The sequence below is a fragment of the Camelina sativa genome, chromosome 12 (assembly GCF_000633955.1).
Source record: "Camelina sativa cultivar DH55 chromosome 12, Cs, whole genome shotgun sequence".
Lineage (NCBI taxonomy): Eukaryota > Viridiplantae > Streptophyta > Magnoliopsida > Brassicales > Brassicaceae > Camelina > Camelina sativa.
Window position 1 is genome coordinate 8,469,134 of NC_025696.1, and position 18,854 is coordinate 8,487,987.

The window sequence follows — 18,854 nt, forward strand, 5'->3', positions numbered from 1 at the left end:
CAAATACATATCTATTTGAAGAAAAATGTAAAATTGGAGGAAGCAAAGTATTAATAACTTTTCTTGAAAGAGAGTTTTGCAATCGTAAATTTTGTTTTTCTAACATGTGGGGATACTACAACAATCACAAGTAGGGAGAGAGAACCTAAAGATAGCAGTATCTAAACATTCTGTGTTAAAAACAATCAACCAAAATCTGAAAACTCCATCATCATCCATCACCCTAACAAATCCGTGAAAAAAGAAACTGTAGGATCATCAGATCAGCTCGGTATCTCGTTGTCAGATTGGCTATCGCCTCCGAACTCTTCCTCATCACCTTCTAACTCATCTTCATCTTCTTCGTCTTCCTCGCCTTCCTCTTCTTCTCCTGCTCCTACTGGGATGGAAGTGAAAGGATCCTTGACGTGGTTAACCGAGTTTGTGTAGTAACTGTGAACCGCATTCGTTGTGTTTGCATGGGTGTATGAACTAGTTTGTGCAGGAATAGTAACGGAGTTGTTAAGTCTCTCGAACCTCGCCTTACGTTCTTCTGCTGTGATGTTAAAGGAGATTGAAGATGGTTGAGCTCCGAATCTTTGCCGTCTTTCTTTTGCTAGCTCCAGCTGTGACTGCTCTTGACCCGCTACAAATGTCCCTACCATTACCTGTTGTAGTAAACCGATGTCAGGACACACGACACTCATGTTCCAAGACCACACAAGATCGGTGGAAATGTTGAACTAACCTGGACAGGACCAGCAGCAAGAAAGAGACCAGCGAGTCCTCCACCAAAGACACGACCATCTGGTCCTGCGAGACAAACACTCATACCACCAGCTCTACTTCGAGTTCCTCCAGAGTCATTTTGCATAAACGAACCCGTCAAAGAGAGAATCTCAAAACGTCCCTGATCACAAACCAAAAAAACGTTTAAAGGAAACCAAATACAGAGAAGTAGTACATTCTTTATTTATACAAGACGAGATAAGAAGAGAGCATTTGTACCTCATAAGTTAGAGTACCGCCGGATGTCATAGACTGACGAAGCGTAACATTGGAGATAGGACCATTAGCTGAAAGGATACAGATAGCACGAGATCCTTGTTGAGAGAATGTCATTATCTTCATTGTCACATCCTGCACAAATCCAAATGTCAAGAGATCAGCTTAATCATACCTCTCCGGCGTATACAACCACATCACCAATGAATGTTCAGAAAGAAAACATACCTCTCCGGCATTGACTGTCAGCACATGAGGTGTAAAGTTGGCACCAACGAAATCTGCAGTTCCTGCACCTGCAGTATTGGTATCAACTGAATCCAGACATGTCAATATCAAAGCTGGGAGACAACAAAACATTAAGACTTAAACAGGCAAGACACATATTAAACTAAAACAAGTATGTACTTTTTTGATCTACAAAACAAACACCAAGGCCATGGTATCTCTCTAATCCTCAAGCTTTTGGGAAACGTTGTGATATCAACATCTTAATCTAGTTACACTAAAGACGTAGCCTTTATGACTTCTGACACAAAAGTAACCAACATCGTACAAGTCAAAGCCGCATAGATCCAGATGAGTCGGCATAACTAACAAAACTGCTACGCAATGTAGTTATAAACAGACAACAACCGAAGGTTCCAAAGAGAACATTATACGTACCAGGACTTCGATCGAATTGGAACATTTGAGACTTCTTGAGCCATCGATTAGACTTGCCACGTCCTCTGCCTCTTCCTCGTTTCCTAGGAGGGAAATCCGACGTCAACGGAACGGAAGACGAGATTGGCATCGGGGAAAGAGTCACGGCGAGAGTCCCATCGGGATTATACTTTCTCGGCCTACCTCTCCTCTTTTTCAGCTGCTCAGAGGAAGCGTTCTCCGCCGGCATTGTTAAGCTAAACTGAGGAGCCGCATTATCAGCAACGGTTCCTCCTGCTACGGAGGAGGTGGCAGCGGCAGAGGAGACGACAGTGGTTGGTGGGCCCAAAAACGGGTTAGGGTTATCGGGACGTGGTGGTGGGTCCATTGAGTAACCACCACCACCATCAGAAGCAGAAGCAGCTTCATGTTGTTGCTTCAAGCCGAAACTGCTGCTAGTGATGTTATGGTTGTTGATGATGTTGGTTCCTTCTCTCTCTTCCATCCGGACATAAGATCAAGTGATTCTGTTGGGAGAGAGATTCCGACAAATCAGTAGGTAGAGATCCTCCTCCCTTGGAATCTTTATGATCACGAAAGATTCAAGATTGGTTTCTTGAAAGCTTCTTCTTGAAGTTCAAGATTCAGAAGTACTGAGTGACAGACAAAAAAGAACACGAAAGATGAGATTTTTAATATTTTGGAGGAAGAAAAAAAAAAAACAGATCAATAGAAGAAGCTAATTAAAAGAAGAAAAAAACAGAGCTTCCATGGAGGAATGAATCTTAATTTCAGAAAATTCGACCTAAATCAAACATAATTACAAGCAAATGAGAAAGATCTAATTTTTATTTTTATTTTTTGTTCAAAGGGGGGTGGTTTAAGTTGGGGGAGAAATTTCTTAACGAGTTGAAAGGGTGAAATTAGGGTTTTGGCAAGAAATGGAAAGAGAAAAAACAAAAAATAAAATGGGATATTGTTATAATATATAATTTTTATTATATGTAGAAAAAAGAAAGAGAGAGAAATTAGGGAAAATGTAACTGTAGGTTTGAATAAAAAAAATCAAAGACTTAATTCGATTTGTAATTACCTGGTTAAAGGATGAAAATTATTCCGGTTTAGTAATCTTGTGTTTTGATATTTGTACAGCGTTAAGCTAAAATTAGTTTTTGTAATTTGGTTAATGGATAACCAAACAAAATGGTTTATTTTGTATTTGTTTTTTTGGTCAACGAAAATGGTTTTTGTATATAGTAAGTAAATCATTTTTTGGGATTTTAAAATAGGAAAAATAAAAAAGCTGTAAAGCGAAGGAGCTAACGTAACGTTTGAGCCATGCCAATATATACAATAACATTAAAGATAGAGACATATTGATATATAGTTGTTGTTGTATATATCTCTAGTCCCTAATCACGTTGACTAAACATGAACCTTTTGACTAATATTCCTCCCTAACTCCCACAAACTCTGTCTGTGGGTGGTCTCTGGTTCTTTTACGGACTGGGCCTGTCAGAGTCCACATAGTCACATGTCTAATGAATCATCGCACGTTTGGCTTCTTTATAGATAAGATTATGATATAAACCTGTTTCTTTTGAGATCAATCCACGGGACTGACTATGCTATCACTATCCTCCTAACAGTTTTGGTCTTCTTATCTAAAATTGTCTTCAATGTACTTTGCCAATGAAACATTGTTAGCTTTTGTGTTAGTAGACAAGTGTATGACATGTCAATCATAAGTTCATAACACATGGTAGGTATAATGAAACATTATCGATATAGTAATAGATGTATAATATTTAATTATTTGGAACGAGCATTATTCTAAAATACCATAAATCAAGTTTTCTTTTCAGAAAGTATTACAACGTTGTTACATTTTTTAACAAAAAAAAAAACATTGTTACATTTTCAAAAACTTCACAAAACTTTATTCTTATATATGTTGATTTGTAAAAGATTTTAAAATTATCTTTTGAGGAAAATTATATATGTTGATTTGTCCGTTTTTATTTTATCCGAATAAGAAATAAATATATGGTGGTTTTTTAGAACACATGCATTATACCCAAATCTGTTTAATTCTACAGATTAAAAAATTATTCTTAAAAGAAAATTAAATTTTAAATATTTATATTCTAATTTTATGTTTTTGTTGGGCCAAAAAAACCCTAAATCTTAACCCGAATACAACAACACCTGACCCGTTACGTCTTCCCGCACTGAGCAGACACGATGAGCTCCGAGAACGAAGACTCTTCAGCTGTGCGACGGCGCGTGTCCTGCACCAAAAGCTTTGACGCTCTCTGGTTCTGCTACTGTAAGTCTTCGTTTCCCCTCATCTGATCGCATTTTATGATTCTCCATCTTCGATCTGCTACTGGCTCCAATCGAAATATTGTTCCTCCTGAGAAAGCCAACATTTGAACTTGATTAAGATTTATTCGACCCTTACTTAACAATCTTTGCTTTGTCATTTTGCTTATAGCAATTGAGCTCGTCGTCAACGACTAATTTGTAGTTTACGAGCTTGTCTTTTGCCTGTTATAGACTAGAGAACTTTGGTCAGAGTTTAGAGATGATATAGCTTTACACCATCAAATCAAAGGATCTCTGAAACCATTTCCCTCAATGTATTGTTTTGTTGAAGGGATGTCTAGATGGTCCAACATAACCAGCAATGGCGATGAGACAGGACAAGGTTGGGTTCCCAAATTAAAAAAAAAAAATTGGCATAGTCTTAGAAAATGGCATCACTTTCTTGTTTCTTGAATTACGCTAGAGGGAAAATTTCGACAAATGTTTCGCATTTTAGGAAAGAACATGTTAGCCACTTCGCTTCTGCATTTTCTTCTCTTGTTAAATTATGTTTCTGCTGTTTGTGTTGCATTCACTTCATCTATAATGTTCTCTTTCTCCATTGACCTTAAGCTATACTGATATCAGTTTCATAGATTAACTCAGACAATCTCTTTGCAGCACCGTTTTACCAAATGCAGCAGTATTACCGGGTTGGTAGACTTGATGATTGTACTAAGAAGTTCTCTGATCTCTTTGATTGTCTTTCCTTAAAGACAAAAAGAGCTTCTGAAGCCGAGGTTTGTAGCTTCTTTTATCTTGCAGTTGGTTCTTTCTTCATTACTTTTGTCTACTCTAATGGATTCCACATAGACTAGCTAATCTGAAATAACCATAATTTTTATGTGAATCACACTTCTTTTAAGATATGATTCAAATTCGGTTTTACTTGGTGTAGCTCTTATGTTCTGCATCAATTCTGTATTTGCGCAAAAGGATAAATATGGACATTGTCCTTATGCAACATGCAATATTACTCAAAACAATGGTTAAGGTTCCACTGTTTATGTAATTCATGTGTCTGTTATGTTCCAAGATATTTAAAGCCTGACAATTGCAGAAAATTCTAGAAGAGCAAGAGATGGCAGATGCAGCAAAACATATCTGGATTATGCGAACAAAGGAAGAAGCTTCAAGTCATTGGAATGAGACTTTTGGGCATTTGGATGATCCAAATTATTAGAAGGTACAGGTTTCATGCGTTTCATTCTTGACGGAGATTTTTACTTTCAAGAAACTCAATGTCTGCTAGAGCCTAGAGGTCTGCAGATTATTCTGCCGGATAGAAAAGCTTTTTGTCATCGCTTACCATGAACATTTTGAGCAAACTTAAGTTATACCTCGATCTCCAAAGAAGGCCACCTCGAAAGATGGAGGGATGTTTAAAGATCATTTATTGGATTGTGGATGTATTTGGTTGATTGGTAACAACAGAAAATACTTTGCTAAATAAAATCTTAAATCTATTATCAAAAATATTCCAATGTTTTTTTCTTTTCAAAAAAGAAAACTTATATACTACTAAGTTTAGAACTTTTTATATTGATCAGAGTCTCTTTTGAGGCAGTTGTAAGGAATGATGATGCACTAACAGTTAACAGTTCAATGCTCTTGTATGTTTCCAAAAAGTTGTTTTCCTGAGCACGCTCACCTCGGAGAAATACTTACTTACTAGCTGTTTCAACCTCATCCAGGATCAACGCAGCTCTTGGATAATCTATTGAGCAAACACATTGAGATTCTTGTTCATAAAGCCTCAACCACCTTGGGAAAACTGGCTGGAGTTGAGACAGTTATTAGACTTCTAGTAAGCGGTCAGAAACCTCTGTCGGGTGGTACAAAATTACTAAATTTAGAAGTCAAAACTTAAACTAGGAGATTTTGCCATAAGCCCTTTATTGCTATTTGTGAAAATCAGAGCGTTTGTGTTATTATAATTACATAAGTGGTTTGAGCAACACTAGCGTGAAGAAGCAAAAGCGTTCTTTATTGGCCATTGAAGGAGAGACAGAGAGATTGCCTATTTGTAGAAAGTATGAAAAACAGAGGAGGTATGCATTGCTTCGCTTCGTTTAGACTCTCATAACATCGAGGTAAGCTTTTCCATCAAGTTCACGGGAGAACAAGCCATTGAAATACTCCTCGGTGGTTACGCTCTTGAAAATTGCAGCCTTATGCCTTTCCACGATACTTTTCATCGGACCAATGTATTTACCCAATCCCGTATTGTGGAATGTTGCCACAGAAAGCCTCTCTTTCTCTGAGTTCACAACTCCACGATGCTCTATACTCCGGTATGTCCCATTCGTTACGATCTACGTTAATTACCAATCATCAGAACATTTACAATGATACCAAGAATAGGCTCTCTCGTCCTTATAACGTACCTCTAAGATGTCTCCGATGTTGACAACTAAAGCATTTGGGAGAGGTTTGACAGTAACCCACTTGCCATCTTTCTTGATTTGGAGACCATCAACATCATTAACCTGCAACAATATGGTGAGTCCTGTAGAATCAGAATGCGGAGTTAGACCAATAACCTTATCTGGCTCTGGACAAGGCGGGTAGTAATTCATCCTCATCCTCTGCCCTAACTCATCATCAAACAACTCTTCCATTTCCTCGGGCTTGATCTTCAGTGCTACCGCTATTTTCGCCAATAGGAACTTAGTTATGCTTTTCACTTCAGCCGAATACTTGTCTAGTGTATCTCTGAAGAAAAAATAACCAAAATTTTAAGCATTGTGGAGTTAAGTGAGCATGGTTTTATTTACATATTTGAGGGCAAAACCTAAAGGGAAGAGGTAACTTGGGAAACAAGTGAGCCTCGCGAAGTCGGACAGGTTGCATAGTAAGTAAGAACATATCTGCCCAGTCGAGTTTCTGCTCTTCTGAAACCACAAATAATTGTCCAAACCCTTCGATCTCATCGGGTTTTTGCCATAACTTCTTCTTCTCTTCCATGGGAAGATTGAAGAAATCTTGAATCTCCGACTTGAACTTTTCCAAGAAACTTGAGTCCATCCCATGGTTTACAAGCTGTTTAGATAAGTCCATAAAGATATGTCACAATGATAACCATGAATTACATATGGGGTTCAGAATGGTAAAGAAATGAGTTTTTGCAGGGCTGTTTTGTTATATGTAGAAAAAAACTATGTAGCGTTTGAGACTTGCCTGGAAAAAACCCCATTCTTTGCATGCAAAGTCGAGCTTGTCAATCTCAGAATCCAAAGAAGACAAAAGACTCATGTCTATGATCGGGATCTGGTTTCTTAGATCAGAATCAACGGCTACCTCAGCTTTGTCAACTTGACTGGACCGTACATACCTCGGAGGAACCGCCGTGATCATATCCTCCTTCACCAATTCTTGAACAGAAGGAACTATGATAGAGCGTCGGGTTACTCCTTTGCCTTCCATGGCCGCTTCTTCTTGAAAAGTTGCTCTAATTTCCACAGAAAGATAAACAACAAGTCAAACAGAATTAAAAGGACAATCTGTTTTTTTTTTTGTGTGGGTCTAATAAGAGGACAGAGTGTCGACAAATAAGATAACGATGTCGTTTTGCATGTTCGGTTTTCTCAGTAGGACTTAGTGACCACATATTGAGTATCTATGAATAAGGGAATACGTGATACGATTACTTGTCATTTACTTTTCATATCAATCTCTTTACTCTGCACATATTATGTTTCCTTGTATAGCTTCTAGACTCTGTATAAAGACCTCTGCAGTCTCTTCTAATAGAATCATCAATTCATACATTCTCTATATGGTATCAGAGCTATCCTATACCTATACATTCTCTACGTCTCTCAACCAGAAGGATTTGTCGACCCTGATCATCCTACCTACGTTTGCAAGTTGAACAAGGCGCTGTATGGGCTTAAACAAGCACCACGTGCGTGGTATCTTGAGCTCAAACAATACCTTGTAAGTGCTGGTTTTCGAAACTCTCTCTCTGACACGTCCTTGTTTGTTCTTCGCCGTGATAAACTCTTGCTCTATGTCCTCGTCTATGTTGACGATATCATCGTCACTGGCAACAATGCAGAAATGGTTGAACAAATTCTCACTAACCTTGGCGATCACTTCTCGGTCAAGGACATGGGTTATGTCTCTTATTTTTTAGGCATTGAAGCAATCCGTACGAAGTATGGTTTACACCTTAATCAACGCAAGTATGTGTTAGATTTGTTGGTCAAAATGAAAATGCAGGATGCAAAACCAGTAGCTACACCAATGGTCACGACCCCGAAGCTCACATTGGCTGGTAAACAACATTCAGATCCCACTGAGTATCGCACATTAGTTGGCAGTCTCCAATACCTCTCGTTCACCAGACCGGACATTGCGTACGCCGTTAATCGCCTCTCGCAGTTTATGCACACACCCACGTCGGAGCATTGGCAAGCAGCAAAACGTGTACTACGCTATCTTGCCGGTACAAGTTCTTACGGTCTGTTTTTCAAGAAGGGCAATCCTCTCACACTCCACTGTTTCTCCGATGCTGACTGGGCAGGTGATGTTTCTGATTGTGTCTCAACTAATGCTTATATCATTTATCTCGGTGGTCAGCCTATCTCTTGGTCTGCTAAGAAACAGAAGGGTGTTGCGAGATCATCTACTGAAGCTGAGTATAGAGCTGTTGCCAATGCCGCTTCTGAACTCATGTGGATATGTTCTCTCCTCTCTGAACTTGGACTCTCACGAACTGCCTCACCTACCATCTACTGTGATAATATTGGTGCCACCTACCTATGTGCTAACCCAGTTTTCCACTCCCGCATGAAACACATCGCCATTGACTATCACTTTATTCGTGAACTCGTCAGCAGTGGGAAACTTCGAGTCGCTCATGTTTCCACCAAGGACCAGCTTGCTGATGCACTTACGAAGCCTCTCCCACGTACAACGTATCAGTATCTGCGCAACAAGATTGGAGTCACCTTAGTCCCTCCATCTTGAGGGGGCGTATTGAGTATCTATGAATAAGGGAATACGTGATACGATTACTTGTCATTTACTTTTCATATCAATCTCTTTACTCTGCACATATTATGTTTCCTTGTATAGCTTCTAGACTCTGTATAAAGACCTCTGCAGTCTCTTCTAATAGAATCATCAATTCATACATTCTCTATACCACACACTTGGCAAACTCGTTTATATTACAAAATTTATCAGAAAGCATGGAAAACAGAGGCGAACACAGAGACAGAGTATATACTACAACAGGAACGGTGTTGAGAACAGGGTTTCTTGAGCCAAAAGGCAATGGTTTTATGCATTTGTTTCCGTCGAGCTCACGGGAGAACAATCCATTAAAATACTCATCAGTTGTCACGCTTTTGAATAATGCAGCCTTGTGTCTTTCTTTCCACGAGACTTCTCATCGGACCAATTTCCTTACACCACTTCCCATCTGGTGGAGTGACGCCACAAAAAGCCTCTCTTTATCTGAATTCACTACTCCGCGATGCTCTATACTTCGGTATGTCCTATTCGTTATGATCTATACATTAATTACCAATCCATGGTGGTTTACAAGTGTTTTTGTATGTGTTTTTTTTGTTTCAGACTTCAGTCGTCAGTGTTATCACAACTATTTACAATGGTTATACCAAGAATAAGCTCTCTCGTCCATACGGCGTCGTACTTCACTTACAGAATACACTTGCCATCTTTCTTGATTTGGAGACCATCAACTTCATTAACCTGCAATAGTATTCTGTCAGTGAAGTACGACGCCGTTTTAAGAGTTTGAACTTTCAATTATTGTACGACGTCGTTTAAAAACCTTCCCTCTGGACCACACATTAGAACGAGAGTCTTCTTCAGTCTACACCACAACAATTACTTCCTCTCTCCCTCACTGCTTCGAGTTCATGGAAACTACTAATAAATCCAGTGATTCTGGTCTTCCTTCATCATCCTCATGGCGTCGCTCGCTCTCCCGCATTTCCTGCCTCACCGACTCCGATGGAATCATCGGAAGAACCGATGCAGATGCTGTTTGTCTTCGGGAAGTACTAATGAAAGTTCCACGGCGGTTCTGTGGTTTAAGCATGACCTCCGTGTAGATGATCATCCTGGCCTCCTCGCTGCTTCCAAGCACAGATCTGTCATACCTCTCTACGTTCTCGATCGCCGTGTTTTATCGCGTAAGTTCACTATACAGTCCAAATGTTAGTTCGATTAGAGGAACAAATTCGAATATAGGAGAGTGTAATGGTTTTAGCATAGATCAAGTAGCTCGAATCCCTAGCGTCACTTGATTTGGGTATCTAATCGAACAGCTTACTCTGTATGTAGGATATACAACGGATACTTTAGAGTTAGCTATTATAGCCTTGGAAGAGTTGAGAGAAGCCTTGAAGAAGCAAGGATCAAATCTTATGCTCAGATATGGGAATGCAGAAAATGTCATTGAAGAGCTTGTCAAAGAGGTAATTTCACGGGTATAATTAAAGCATTTTCACATTTTTTTGCAGGCGAGATAACTCTTTGTCAAAATATGTACTATTGGATTGCAACAGGTACGAGCTCCCTTCGTCTATGTGGAAGAAGAGGTAGAATACCATCTCTGCGAGGTTTTGGACGGTGTTAAGAAAAGATTGCAAGGTGTTTCTCTTCCTGGAGGTGCACCGAGGGTTGTTCTTTGGCGGACTCCTTTTTATGAGAGCCTAGTAATGAATTTGCTTCTCTTGCAATGTCGATTTCTGCGTTGAGATTCAGAACCAGTTACTTACGTGACATGTTTTTGGCCCTCCAGAATTTAACGGATCTACCACAATCTTGGGAAGAGTTTAAGAAACTAAAGCTGCCACTCACTTTGCCAGTTCCTGCAGCAAGGTTTTCATCTCCAGAAACTGAATTGCAGTGGGGTAAGCTTTTCTTCAAAAGTCATGGAGTTGGATCACGTGCTTTAGTAGTTTCTGATTAGTGACTCTTTTAACGCTAGGGGAAATGGTAAATGAAACATGCTCCAGGTTCTTTGCCAACACTTGATGATCTGACGGACTATATAATGGAAAGCTTATGCGAAAAAGAAAGTAGCTGGAGGGACATAGCACATGCATCTGCTGAAAGAGTATTAGCGGAAAGGATTGGTAACTTGAAGAAAGGGAGCAGCATGGAGCCAATTATTGATGGGAGTTTAGGGAGGAAGGTGCACAACTCTGCATTTCTCACAAGAAAAAGAGTTACTGTTGCTGGTGGAACTGAGGTTGTAATGAATGCTCTAGCAGGATACTTGAGGTACTTGGAGGGTACAAGTCGAGATGACTGGCAAGAGTACGTGGCTATTCTTAATTCTGAAGTTATTGATCTTACGTCTTGTTGAAGAGTGAGTGATCGGCGTTGGGTTTTTATACTGACCAGGGTTCATGCGAGACTTCGTGATGCCGAAATTAGGCCGGGAGCTTCATTTTTCAAACTTTTTGGACCTGTCCTCCGTCTTGGTATTGTATCAAGAAGAAGGGTTCACTATGAAGCAACTGAGTATGAAAAAGAAAGAAATGCTGGATTTATTTCTCCCTTTGGATATTCAGCTGCTACAGTGGCTGCTGCAACTGATGCTGTGTGCTCTATGGAGGTACAAACACTCACATAAATGATATCTCTGTGCTCTTTCTTTCTTTCGTGAAGTTTTTGAAGTTGTTTGGTTGGTTTTGGCAGTGGTATTCTCTCGTGGCTCTAAATAGAGAGCGGACAGATGAAAAAAAGCCAGCTATAAGGATTTGGAGATGGAAGGGCTATCTTATTCAGGTTTCTATTATTAATCATATTTCTCCAATGGCCTATGTTGGTCAGTTTTGTAATTGCACTTCTTCATTTTTTTTAATGGAATTTAACACAGGAATCACTTCTTTGTTTCAGTACACAGTGTCTGGCAATGAAGGCCCTGCTGTTCTTCTTGTGCATGGCTTTGGTGCTTTTCTAGAGCATTACCGCGGTAATGTTGACAACATCGTAAATAGAAAAAGCCGAGTATGGACCATCACAATCCTGGGTTTTGGAAAATCAGAGAAGCCAAATATCATATATACCGAGCTTTTGTGGGCTGAATTGCTGCGGGATTTTATGATTGAAGTAGTTGGTGAACCAGCACACTGTGTAGGGAACTCCATCGGTGGTATGCACTCTAAGTCACTAGGCTGGTATTTGCGTAAAAATGACACAGTTTTATGATACACATCTAACTGAGTCTGTATGTTTTACCTTCTTTATCAGGGTATTTCGTTGCATTAATGGCCTTCCTTTGGCCGGCCTTGGTTAAGTCTGTTGTCCTTGTTAACAGTGCCGGCAATGTGGTACCTGGATACTCTCCTCTCCCAGTCTCTAGAGTATGTATCATCAGAATGCATGAATATCTAACAGAGTTTTAGATTTATTTTTTGAACATAGAAGTTATCATATAATTATCGCATACATCCTACATGTTTTTTCTTCCAGGAAAGGCGAGTTCCATTTGGTGCACAACTGGGTGCTCGACTTCTTCTCTTTTTCCTGAAATTCAATGTCAAAAAGCTATTAAAGGATTGTTACCCAGTTGTAAGTAATATGACGTTTTTGACATCAGTATGAGAGAATGTATAAAATGGTCATATCATTATGCGGGGTTCTAACTCAACTGCTTGTTTATGATGCAGAAACCTGAGAGAGCTGATGATTTTCTCATCACTGAAATGCTAAGAGCAGTATCCTTTTTTTTTGTTTTTGCATTTTATTTGCATTAACTGATTCATGATCAACAAGAAGAGTATTGATGATTGTGGCGTTACCTTAATATACACGATAGTCCCAAGACCCCGGTGTGGTTATGGTCTTGGAAAGTATCTTCGGCTTTGATCTTTCACTTCCTTTGAACTATCTCCTCAAAGGGTTTGAGGAAAAAACTCTAGTAATACAGGTATCTACAAGTTTTCAGATATTTATTGAATCCTCAATCTAACTTCTGTTAGGGATTACACCGAATCAGTATTCATTTGTTTCATTCATGTATTAGGGAATGAAAGATCCCATATCGGATCCGAAGAAGAAAGTAGCCTTACTGAAGGAGTATTGTCCAGCGATGGTGATTAAGAAAGTTGATGCAGGTAATAAAAAAAACTAACTGCACCCTGTATACCTTCGCTAGTTTATATCATTCTTCTTGATTCTTTAAAGTCTCATTTTGCAAAGTACAGGTCACTGCCCCCACGATGAGGTCCCAGAGGAGGTAAATCGGATTATCTGCGAATGGATATTGAAGGTCAATAATGATGAACTTTACCACAGTAAGAAACAAAAGTGAGGATTTGGTCAGCTCATAGCAGTTTTAAAAATGGTATAGCTTGGTTGTGTCAACAAGACATCGTCATAGTCATAGATGTCATCAATCCAAATGCAAGAAACATGACTAGTTAAACCAATTAAACAGGAACCGTCATTTGTCATTCTGACTAAGTGACTATGTATATATATATATATATATATATATATATCTTTGTTTATTTATCTTTATGAATATATTTATTCTGACTAGAGTCTGAGTCCCTAATTACACGTTTTGTATGTTCTAATTCAAATATTTGGACGTAATGTCACTATTTATTTTTGTTAGTAACTTAGTATATTATTAGATCTTTTAACATTATGTGTATCGCCTTTTTAATCGAATTATGTTCAGCTTGTGTCCACTTTGGTCCCATCCCAAATTAGTCCATATCTGCCCCATGTGGTATCAGTATGGTAAAACTGTGTTTGAAGCCAACACTCCGATTATGGAAGTAGGGACGAGAAGCGGTGGGTGGAGAGCACGTGCTGTTTTGGTAGGCCAGAAAACGACACAGCGTTCGCGTCTTTAAATGGAAAACTGCACGTTAACTTTTTGATTTGAGCGTCATAATCAGTTTTTTGACCTATTCTTAATTTTTTTCCTCATAAATTAATTTTGCAGCAGGTCGCTTAAAAGCAGAAATACAAAAAACAAGACAAATCCCACCAAAACGGTGTCGCGAGAACGTTGAAGAAGAAGAAGAAGAATCCCAATTAATTTGGCGCACTGCTTCCTTTTAACATTATTATATTCTCCGTGATCCGTTTCCCGACGATATTGGAATCTGAAAAATCCAAAAATCGAAACCCTGAATTAAAAGGGAAATCTCGCTGACAAAGAGTCAAGGAAGAAGAAGACGACGACGAAGAAAGATGTGGAGACGCGTGGCTTCTTCACTTTCTCCGATGATATCTTCTTCATCATCATCATCGAGATCCCTTGCGCTCAACCAGGTACGACGCCTCTCCTTGTTCCGTTTTCAATCGTGGTTGAATCTTTTGATTTTTTTTTGTGGTTTTGACTCAGTTCGTTTACTTGTTTCTTCATATTGTAGGCAGCTTCTGGACTCAAACTTGGGGAATTTTTTTCAACACACATGATTAATCCGGTATATATAGATCAGTTAAAGCTAGATTCGTTTGTTTGTCTTTTTTTTTTTTCTCGTTTTCGCCGTTGTTAATGATGTGTTTATTATCTGTCACTGTCGCAGGAAGAACGAGTTTCTCCGCCGAAAGAGAAAGCTCCATTCATCACATTTGTTCTAGGTCAGTTTTTCGATTCTGGTGTTTAATAATATGTTGGAACCTAGGACTTGGATCTAATCTGGCTTTTTTAATTCAAGTTGAAGATGATAAGCTCCCATGTGTTCTTCAATCAAGGGCACATTATCTATTATTATTACATTCATGTGAATACTGTATTAGACATTTCAACAAGAATTTATATAATCTCACAGGAGGTCCTGGAAGTGGAAAAGGTACACAATGCGAAAAGATTGTTGAGACTTTTGGATTACAACATCTAAGTGCTGGTGATTTGCTCAGAAGAGAAATCGCAATGAACACGAAAAATGGGTAGGACTGATTAAATCTCTATATATTATTACTAAGGATGCCTCAAAAGTTTGTGGTGATCTCATGATTGGGGGTATCTTAATTTGCAGGGCTACGATTCTGAACTTGATTAAAGATGGGAAAATTGTTCCTTCGGAAGTTACAGTAAAACTAATACAGAAAGAGCTGGAATCGAGTGACAGTAGCAAGTTTCTCATTGATGGTTTTCCAAGAACTGAAGAAAACCGTGTTGCATTTGAGCGCATTGTGAGTTGCGTATTATTGTCTCAGTCTGTTCGTCCCTTCTTTCGTTGGAATACTCTTGGAACGAACATGAATATAGTTCCTTGGTACTATTGCAGATTAGAGCAGACCCTGATGTCGTACTGTTCTTCGATTGCCCTGAAGAAGAGATGGTGACGCGTGTCTTGAATCGTAATCAGGTCCTTATTTTTACAGTACTTCCCCTGTAATGTTTTTTTCAGTTAACAGTATTATGAATCCGACTTATTTGCTGTTACAGGGCCGGATTGATGATAATATAACTACAATGAAGAAGCGTCTGAAAATCTTTAATGCTTTAAACCGTCCTGTTATCGACTACTACAAAAATAAAGGAAAACTCTACACTGTGAGTTCTTTGCAGACATTTAAAACTCATTCATCTTCATCTTTTTAGTAGATATTGTGGTGTGGAATGTTGGAGAAGCTGTTTATAATGTCTGGTTTAAATATCTTATATTTTATATTTCATCTTTGGTGCAGATTAATGCAATAGGAACAGTAGATGACATATTCCAACAACACGTTCTACCTATTTTCAATTCATTTGAGGTATACATTTTCTCTCACTCGCTCTGCATTTTCTATTCAATAAATCTTTCTTGTTTGCATCATGTCCGTTCAATAAGTCTTTCTTGTTTGCATCATCCGGACATGATGCATAGGTTTAGATAAAAACTTATACGCCTTAAGAATTCCTGTCATGACACAATATAATCAGTCCTGCGCGCATAGATCTATCGATGTTTTGAGTAGGACGAGATTTGTGTTAACATTTGCAATACTTTTTTGTGTGCAGCAATTCAAGGAGAGTCGGCATGTAAATCCAAAGTCCACTATCAGTTCGAGTTTGGTAGAAAGTTCTTCCTGAAATATTGTTTCACTAGTCTTGAATTCTGTTGCACTATGCAATTCTCATTGCATCGTCTTGTTTGTACTAACTATCATAAGGTCAGAAAAAAAAACAAAAAAAATGTTACTTCAAACTTCTAATTATCTATAAATAGTTTTTTTACATTAGTTATGATTCCCTCCATTTGATCGAATTCTCAACTCAGAGGAGAAACAAAAGAAAAAAATTAATAGAAACAAGAGAAGATGGTGAGTCTCGTTATACACAAACCAAGCTTCTCTTATCCATCTGTATCGTCTTCTTCGATGAAAAAGAAACCCAGACATCACCAACAGTTGAAGCAACAAAGACAAAACCAATACAACAACAACGGATTCGCTTCCCTCTCTTTCACCAAACCATCTCCCACTCCTCTCTTGATCCGAAAACAATCAATTCACCGGACCCAACTCGAAGCTTTAGACTCCGTCATTACAGACCTCGAAAAATCCGCTCAAAAAGGTATCTCCTTCAGCGAACCAGAGATCTTCGCTTCTCTTCTCGAGACTTGCTACAGCTTAAGAGCCATTGACCATGGCGTTAGAGTTCATCACCTTATACCTCCCTACCTCTTACGCAATAACCTGGGGATTTCATCGAAGCTCGTTAGACTCTACGCGTCTTGTGGCTTCGCGGAGGTTGCACACGAGGTGTTCGATAGAATGTCTAAGAGAGAATCATCGCCTTTTGCTTGGAACTCTCTTATCTCAGGCTACGCAGAATTGGGTCAGTACGAAGATGCCATGGCTCTCTACTTTCAGATGGCTGAAGACGGCGTTAAACCAGACCGGTTCACTTTCCCACGCGTCTTAAAAGCTTGCGGAGGAATTGGGTCTGTTCAGATTGGAGAAGCGATTCATCGTGATTTGGTTAAAGCAGGTTTCGGATTCGATGTCTATGTGCTTAATGCTCTTGTTGATATGTATGCAAAATGTGGCGATATTGTTAAAGGAAGGAATGTTTTTGATATGATTCCTCACAAAGACTATGTTTCTTGGAACTCCATGTTAACTGGTTACCTTCATCATGGTTTGTTACACGAGGCGTTGGACATTTTCCGTCTAATGGTTCAAGATGGGATTGAGCCTGGTAAGGTTGCTATCTCCAGTGTTCTGGCTCGTGTTTTGTCTTTTAAGCATGGGCGTCAGTTACATGGATGGGTACTTAGGAGAGGAATGGAGTGGGAGTTATCAGTTGCGAATGCTTTGATTGTTCTATACTCTAAAAGGGGACAATTGGGTCAAGCATGTTTCATATTTGATCAGATGCCCGAGAGAGATACTGTATCTTGGAATGCTATAATCTCTGCTCATTCTAAAGATTCTAATGGTTTAAAGTATTTTGAGCAAATGCAGCGTGCTAATGCTAGACCTGATGGTATCACTTTTGTCTCGGTTCTATCTGTATGTGCTAATACAGGAATGGTCGAAGTTGGAGAGAGACTGTTCTCTCTGATGTCGAAGGAATATGAGATAAACCCGAAGATGGAACACTATGCGTGTATGGTGAATCTCTACGGAAGAGCAGGGATGGTGGAAGAGGCTTACTCAATGATTGTTCAAGAGATGGGGTCTGAAGCTGGTCCAACTGTTTGGGGAGCTTTGTTATACGCTTGTTACCTCCATGGCAATGCAGATATAGGAGAGGTTGCTGCTCAACGTCTTTTTGAGTTGGAACCTGATAACGAACACAATTTCGAACTGTTGATGAGAGTTTATAGTAAGGCGAAGAGAGCAGAGGATGTTGAGAGAGTAAGACAGATGATGGTGGATCGAGGACTGGAGACATAACTGGTTAGACTAAAAGGTGCGTACGACTTTATTTTCTTAAATCATCCCCATGTGATGATAGTGTGTTGAGTGATAGGTGATCTTGGTTGTTCGTAGAAAGTGATCTTACACACATAGGAGACTTGTTTGTTCATGGAGAAAAGATGACATGACATGTGTGAACGCGTCTGATTGGTTAGCTGTTAGAAATGATTTCGGCTTTCTAGATTCTCGTGGGATGTCTTCTGTAAGATTTGACTTAACCAATGTCATCATTAGATTATACTTTTTCCTCTGCATTATTCAATTGATAAGCTCTTTCTCGTGACCAGTGCTTCATATGGTTAAGTCACATGGGTGTTAGTCATTGGTCACGTGCATTAGGACCCACCAGTTGCAATATTTAGAAAGCTAGGATCCAAATATGTTGTAGATGAAGACAAACAGTTAACAGCTCTTATCCTCTGTTATTGGTATTCACATAGCTGCACATTTATTGATATCTCAACCAACTCCCATTCTTTGCTCTAAAATAGAGATAGTGTTTTTTTTTTTTGGTAAGGATTTAAGGATCAATGTATCTGCATTCACACATTCATTAGTCTTATCTCTATAAATACCTGAACCCTTTTACTGCTACTCCCACTATTAGTTGTAAATTCAAAAACATAGTTGTGTTTGGAATCCAAAATGGCAAGAAGTTTAGAGCTTTCTTTGATTCTCTCTGTTCTGTATCTGTCCACTGCAGCAGTAGCCATGGCCAGAAACCTTGGAGAGGAATCAAGTGGTGATATAGAATTCATTAAAACCTCTTGTAAGACAACGTCATACCCGGACCTATGCTTCCAGTCTCTATCTTCATATGCAAGCGAGATCAAGCAGCAGCCACGTAAGCTTGCTGAGACAGCGCTTGCCGTTAGTATGGCCCGAGCAAAGTCAGCCAAAACCTATGTCTCAGGGATGAGTGACTATAAGGGAATCACAAAGAGGCAGCACGAAGCTGTAGAGGACTGTATAGAGGAGATGGGAGACAC

At 39.2% G+C, this 18,854-nt stretch overlaps 8 protein-coding genes across 10 annotated transcripts in view; 6 read left to right on the plus strand and 2 right to left on the minus strand.

Annotated features, from left to right (window-relative positions):
* LOC104730906 (AT-hook motif nuclear-localized protein 3-like) lies at positions 47-2,583 on the minus strand. Its single transcript, XM_010450145.2, has 5 exons — positions 1,651-2,583; positions 1,213-1,298; positions 988-1,119; positions 728-889; positions 47-647 (listed from the first exon to the last, which is right to left on the minus strand). The coding sequence occupies exons 1-5, from the start codon at positions 2,132-2,134 to the stop codon at positions 264-266; spliced, it is 1,248 nt and encodes a 415-aa protein (XP_010448447.1). The 5' UTR covers positions 2,135-2,583; the 3' UTR covers positions 47-263.
* On the plus strand, positions 3,808-5,531 carry LOC104730907 (uncharacterized protein C227.17c). Of its 2 annotated transcripts, XM_010450146.2 has the most exons (4): positions 3,808-3,958; positions 4,289-4,339; positions 4,618-4,736; positions 5,057-5,531. In XM_010450146.2, the coding sequence occupies exons 1-4, from the start codon at positions 3,874-3,876 to the stop codon at positions 5,177-5,179; spliced, it is 378 nt and encodes a 125-aa protein (XP_010448448.1). In that variant the 5' UTR covers positions 3,808-3,873; the 3' UTR covers positions 5,180-5,531. The 2 variants fall into 2 exon arrangements, with proteins under 2 accessions (XP_010448448.1, XP_010448450.1); XM_010450148.2 differs by lacking the exon at positions 4,289-4,339.
* LOC104730908 (protein SRG1) lies at positions 5,863-7,506 on the minus strand. The gene is made up of 4 exons (XM_010450149.2): positions 7,177-7,506; positions 6,791-7,038; positions 6,384-6,711; positions 5,863-6,311 (listed from the first exon to the last, which is right to left on the minus strand). Exons 1-4 carry the CDS (start codon positions 7,420-7,422, stop codon positions 6,069-6,071), a joined length of 1,065 nt encoding a protein of 354 aa, XP_010448451.1. The 5' UTR covers positions 7,423-7,506; the 3' UTR covers positions 5,863-6,068.
* Positions 7,559-8,970, plus strand: LOC109127913 (uncharacterized mitochondrial protein AtMg00810-like). The gene is made up of 2 exons (XM_019233507.1): positions 7,559-7,572; positions 7,785-8,970. The coding sequence occupies exons 1-2, from the start codon at positions 7,559-7,561 to the stop codon at positions 8,968-8,970; spliced, it is 1,200 nt and encodes a 399-aa protein (XP_019089052.1).
* Positions 9,851-13,608, plus strand: LOC104730911. Its single transcript, XM_010450152.2, has 14 exons — positions 9,851-10,166; positions 10,318-10,451; positions 10,542-10,691; positions 10,778-10,889; positions 10,995-11,298; positions 11,386-11,599; positions 11,683-11,772; positions 11,884-12,139; positions 12,238-12,350; positions 12,460-12,558; positions 12,657-12,704; positions 12,806-12,916; positions 13,013-13,103; positions 13,194-13,608. The coding sequence occupies exons 1-14, from the start codon at positions 9,941-9,943 to the stop codon at positions 13,298-13,300; spliced, it is 2,055 nt and encodes a 684-aa protein (XP_010448454.1). The 5' UTR covers positions 9,851-9,940; the 3' UTR covers positions 13,301-13,608.
* Positions 13,754-16,179, plus strand: LOC104730910 (probable UMP-CMP kinase 2). Its single transcript, XM_010450151.2, has 9 exons — positions 13,754-14,277; positions 14,379-14,432; positions 14,535-14,589; positions 14,781-14,898; positions 14,988-15,144; positions 15,240-15,320; positions 15,401-15,508; positions 15,643-15,711; positions 15,959-16,179. The coding sequence occupies exons 1-9, from the start codon at positions 14,197-14,199 to the stop codon at positions 16,028-16,030; spliced, it is 795 nt and encodes a 264-aa protein (XP_010448453.1). The 5' UTR covers positions 13,754-14,196; the 3' UTR covers positions 16,031-16,179.
* On the plus strand, positions 16,172-18,789 carry LOC104730909 (pentatricopeptide repeat-containing protein At4g25270, chloroplastic). Its single transcript, XM_019234140.1, has 2 exons — positions 16,172-17,857; positions 18,569-18,789. The coding sequence occupies exon 1, from the start codon at positions 16,258-16,260 to the stop codon at positions 17,839-17,841; it is 1,584 nt and encodes a 527-aa protein (XP_019089685.1). The 5' UTR covers positions 16,172-16,257; the 3' UTR covers positions 17,842-17,857; positions 18,569-18,789.
* The window catches only part of LOC109128193 (21 kDa protein-like), a 4,441-nt gene continuing 3,470 nt past the window's right edge, over positions 17,884-18,854 (plus strand). Inside the window, exon 1 of one of the 2 annotated variants that reach the window (XM_019234142.1) lies at positions 17,884-18,843. In XM_019234142.1, coding sequence (XP_019089687.1) covers positions 18,511-18,843 — 333 coding nt within the window. In that variant the 5' untranslated portion in view covers positions 17,884-18,510. The other variant, XM_019234141.1, reaches the window with a different exon arrangement.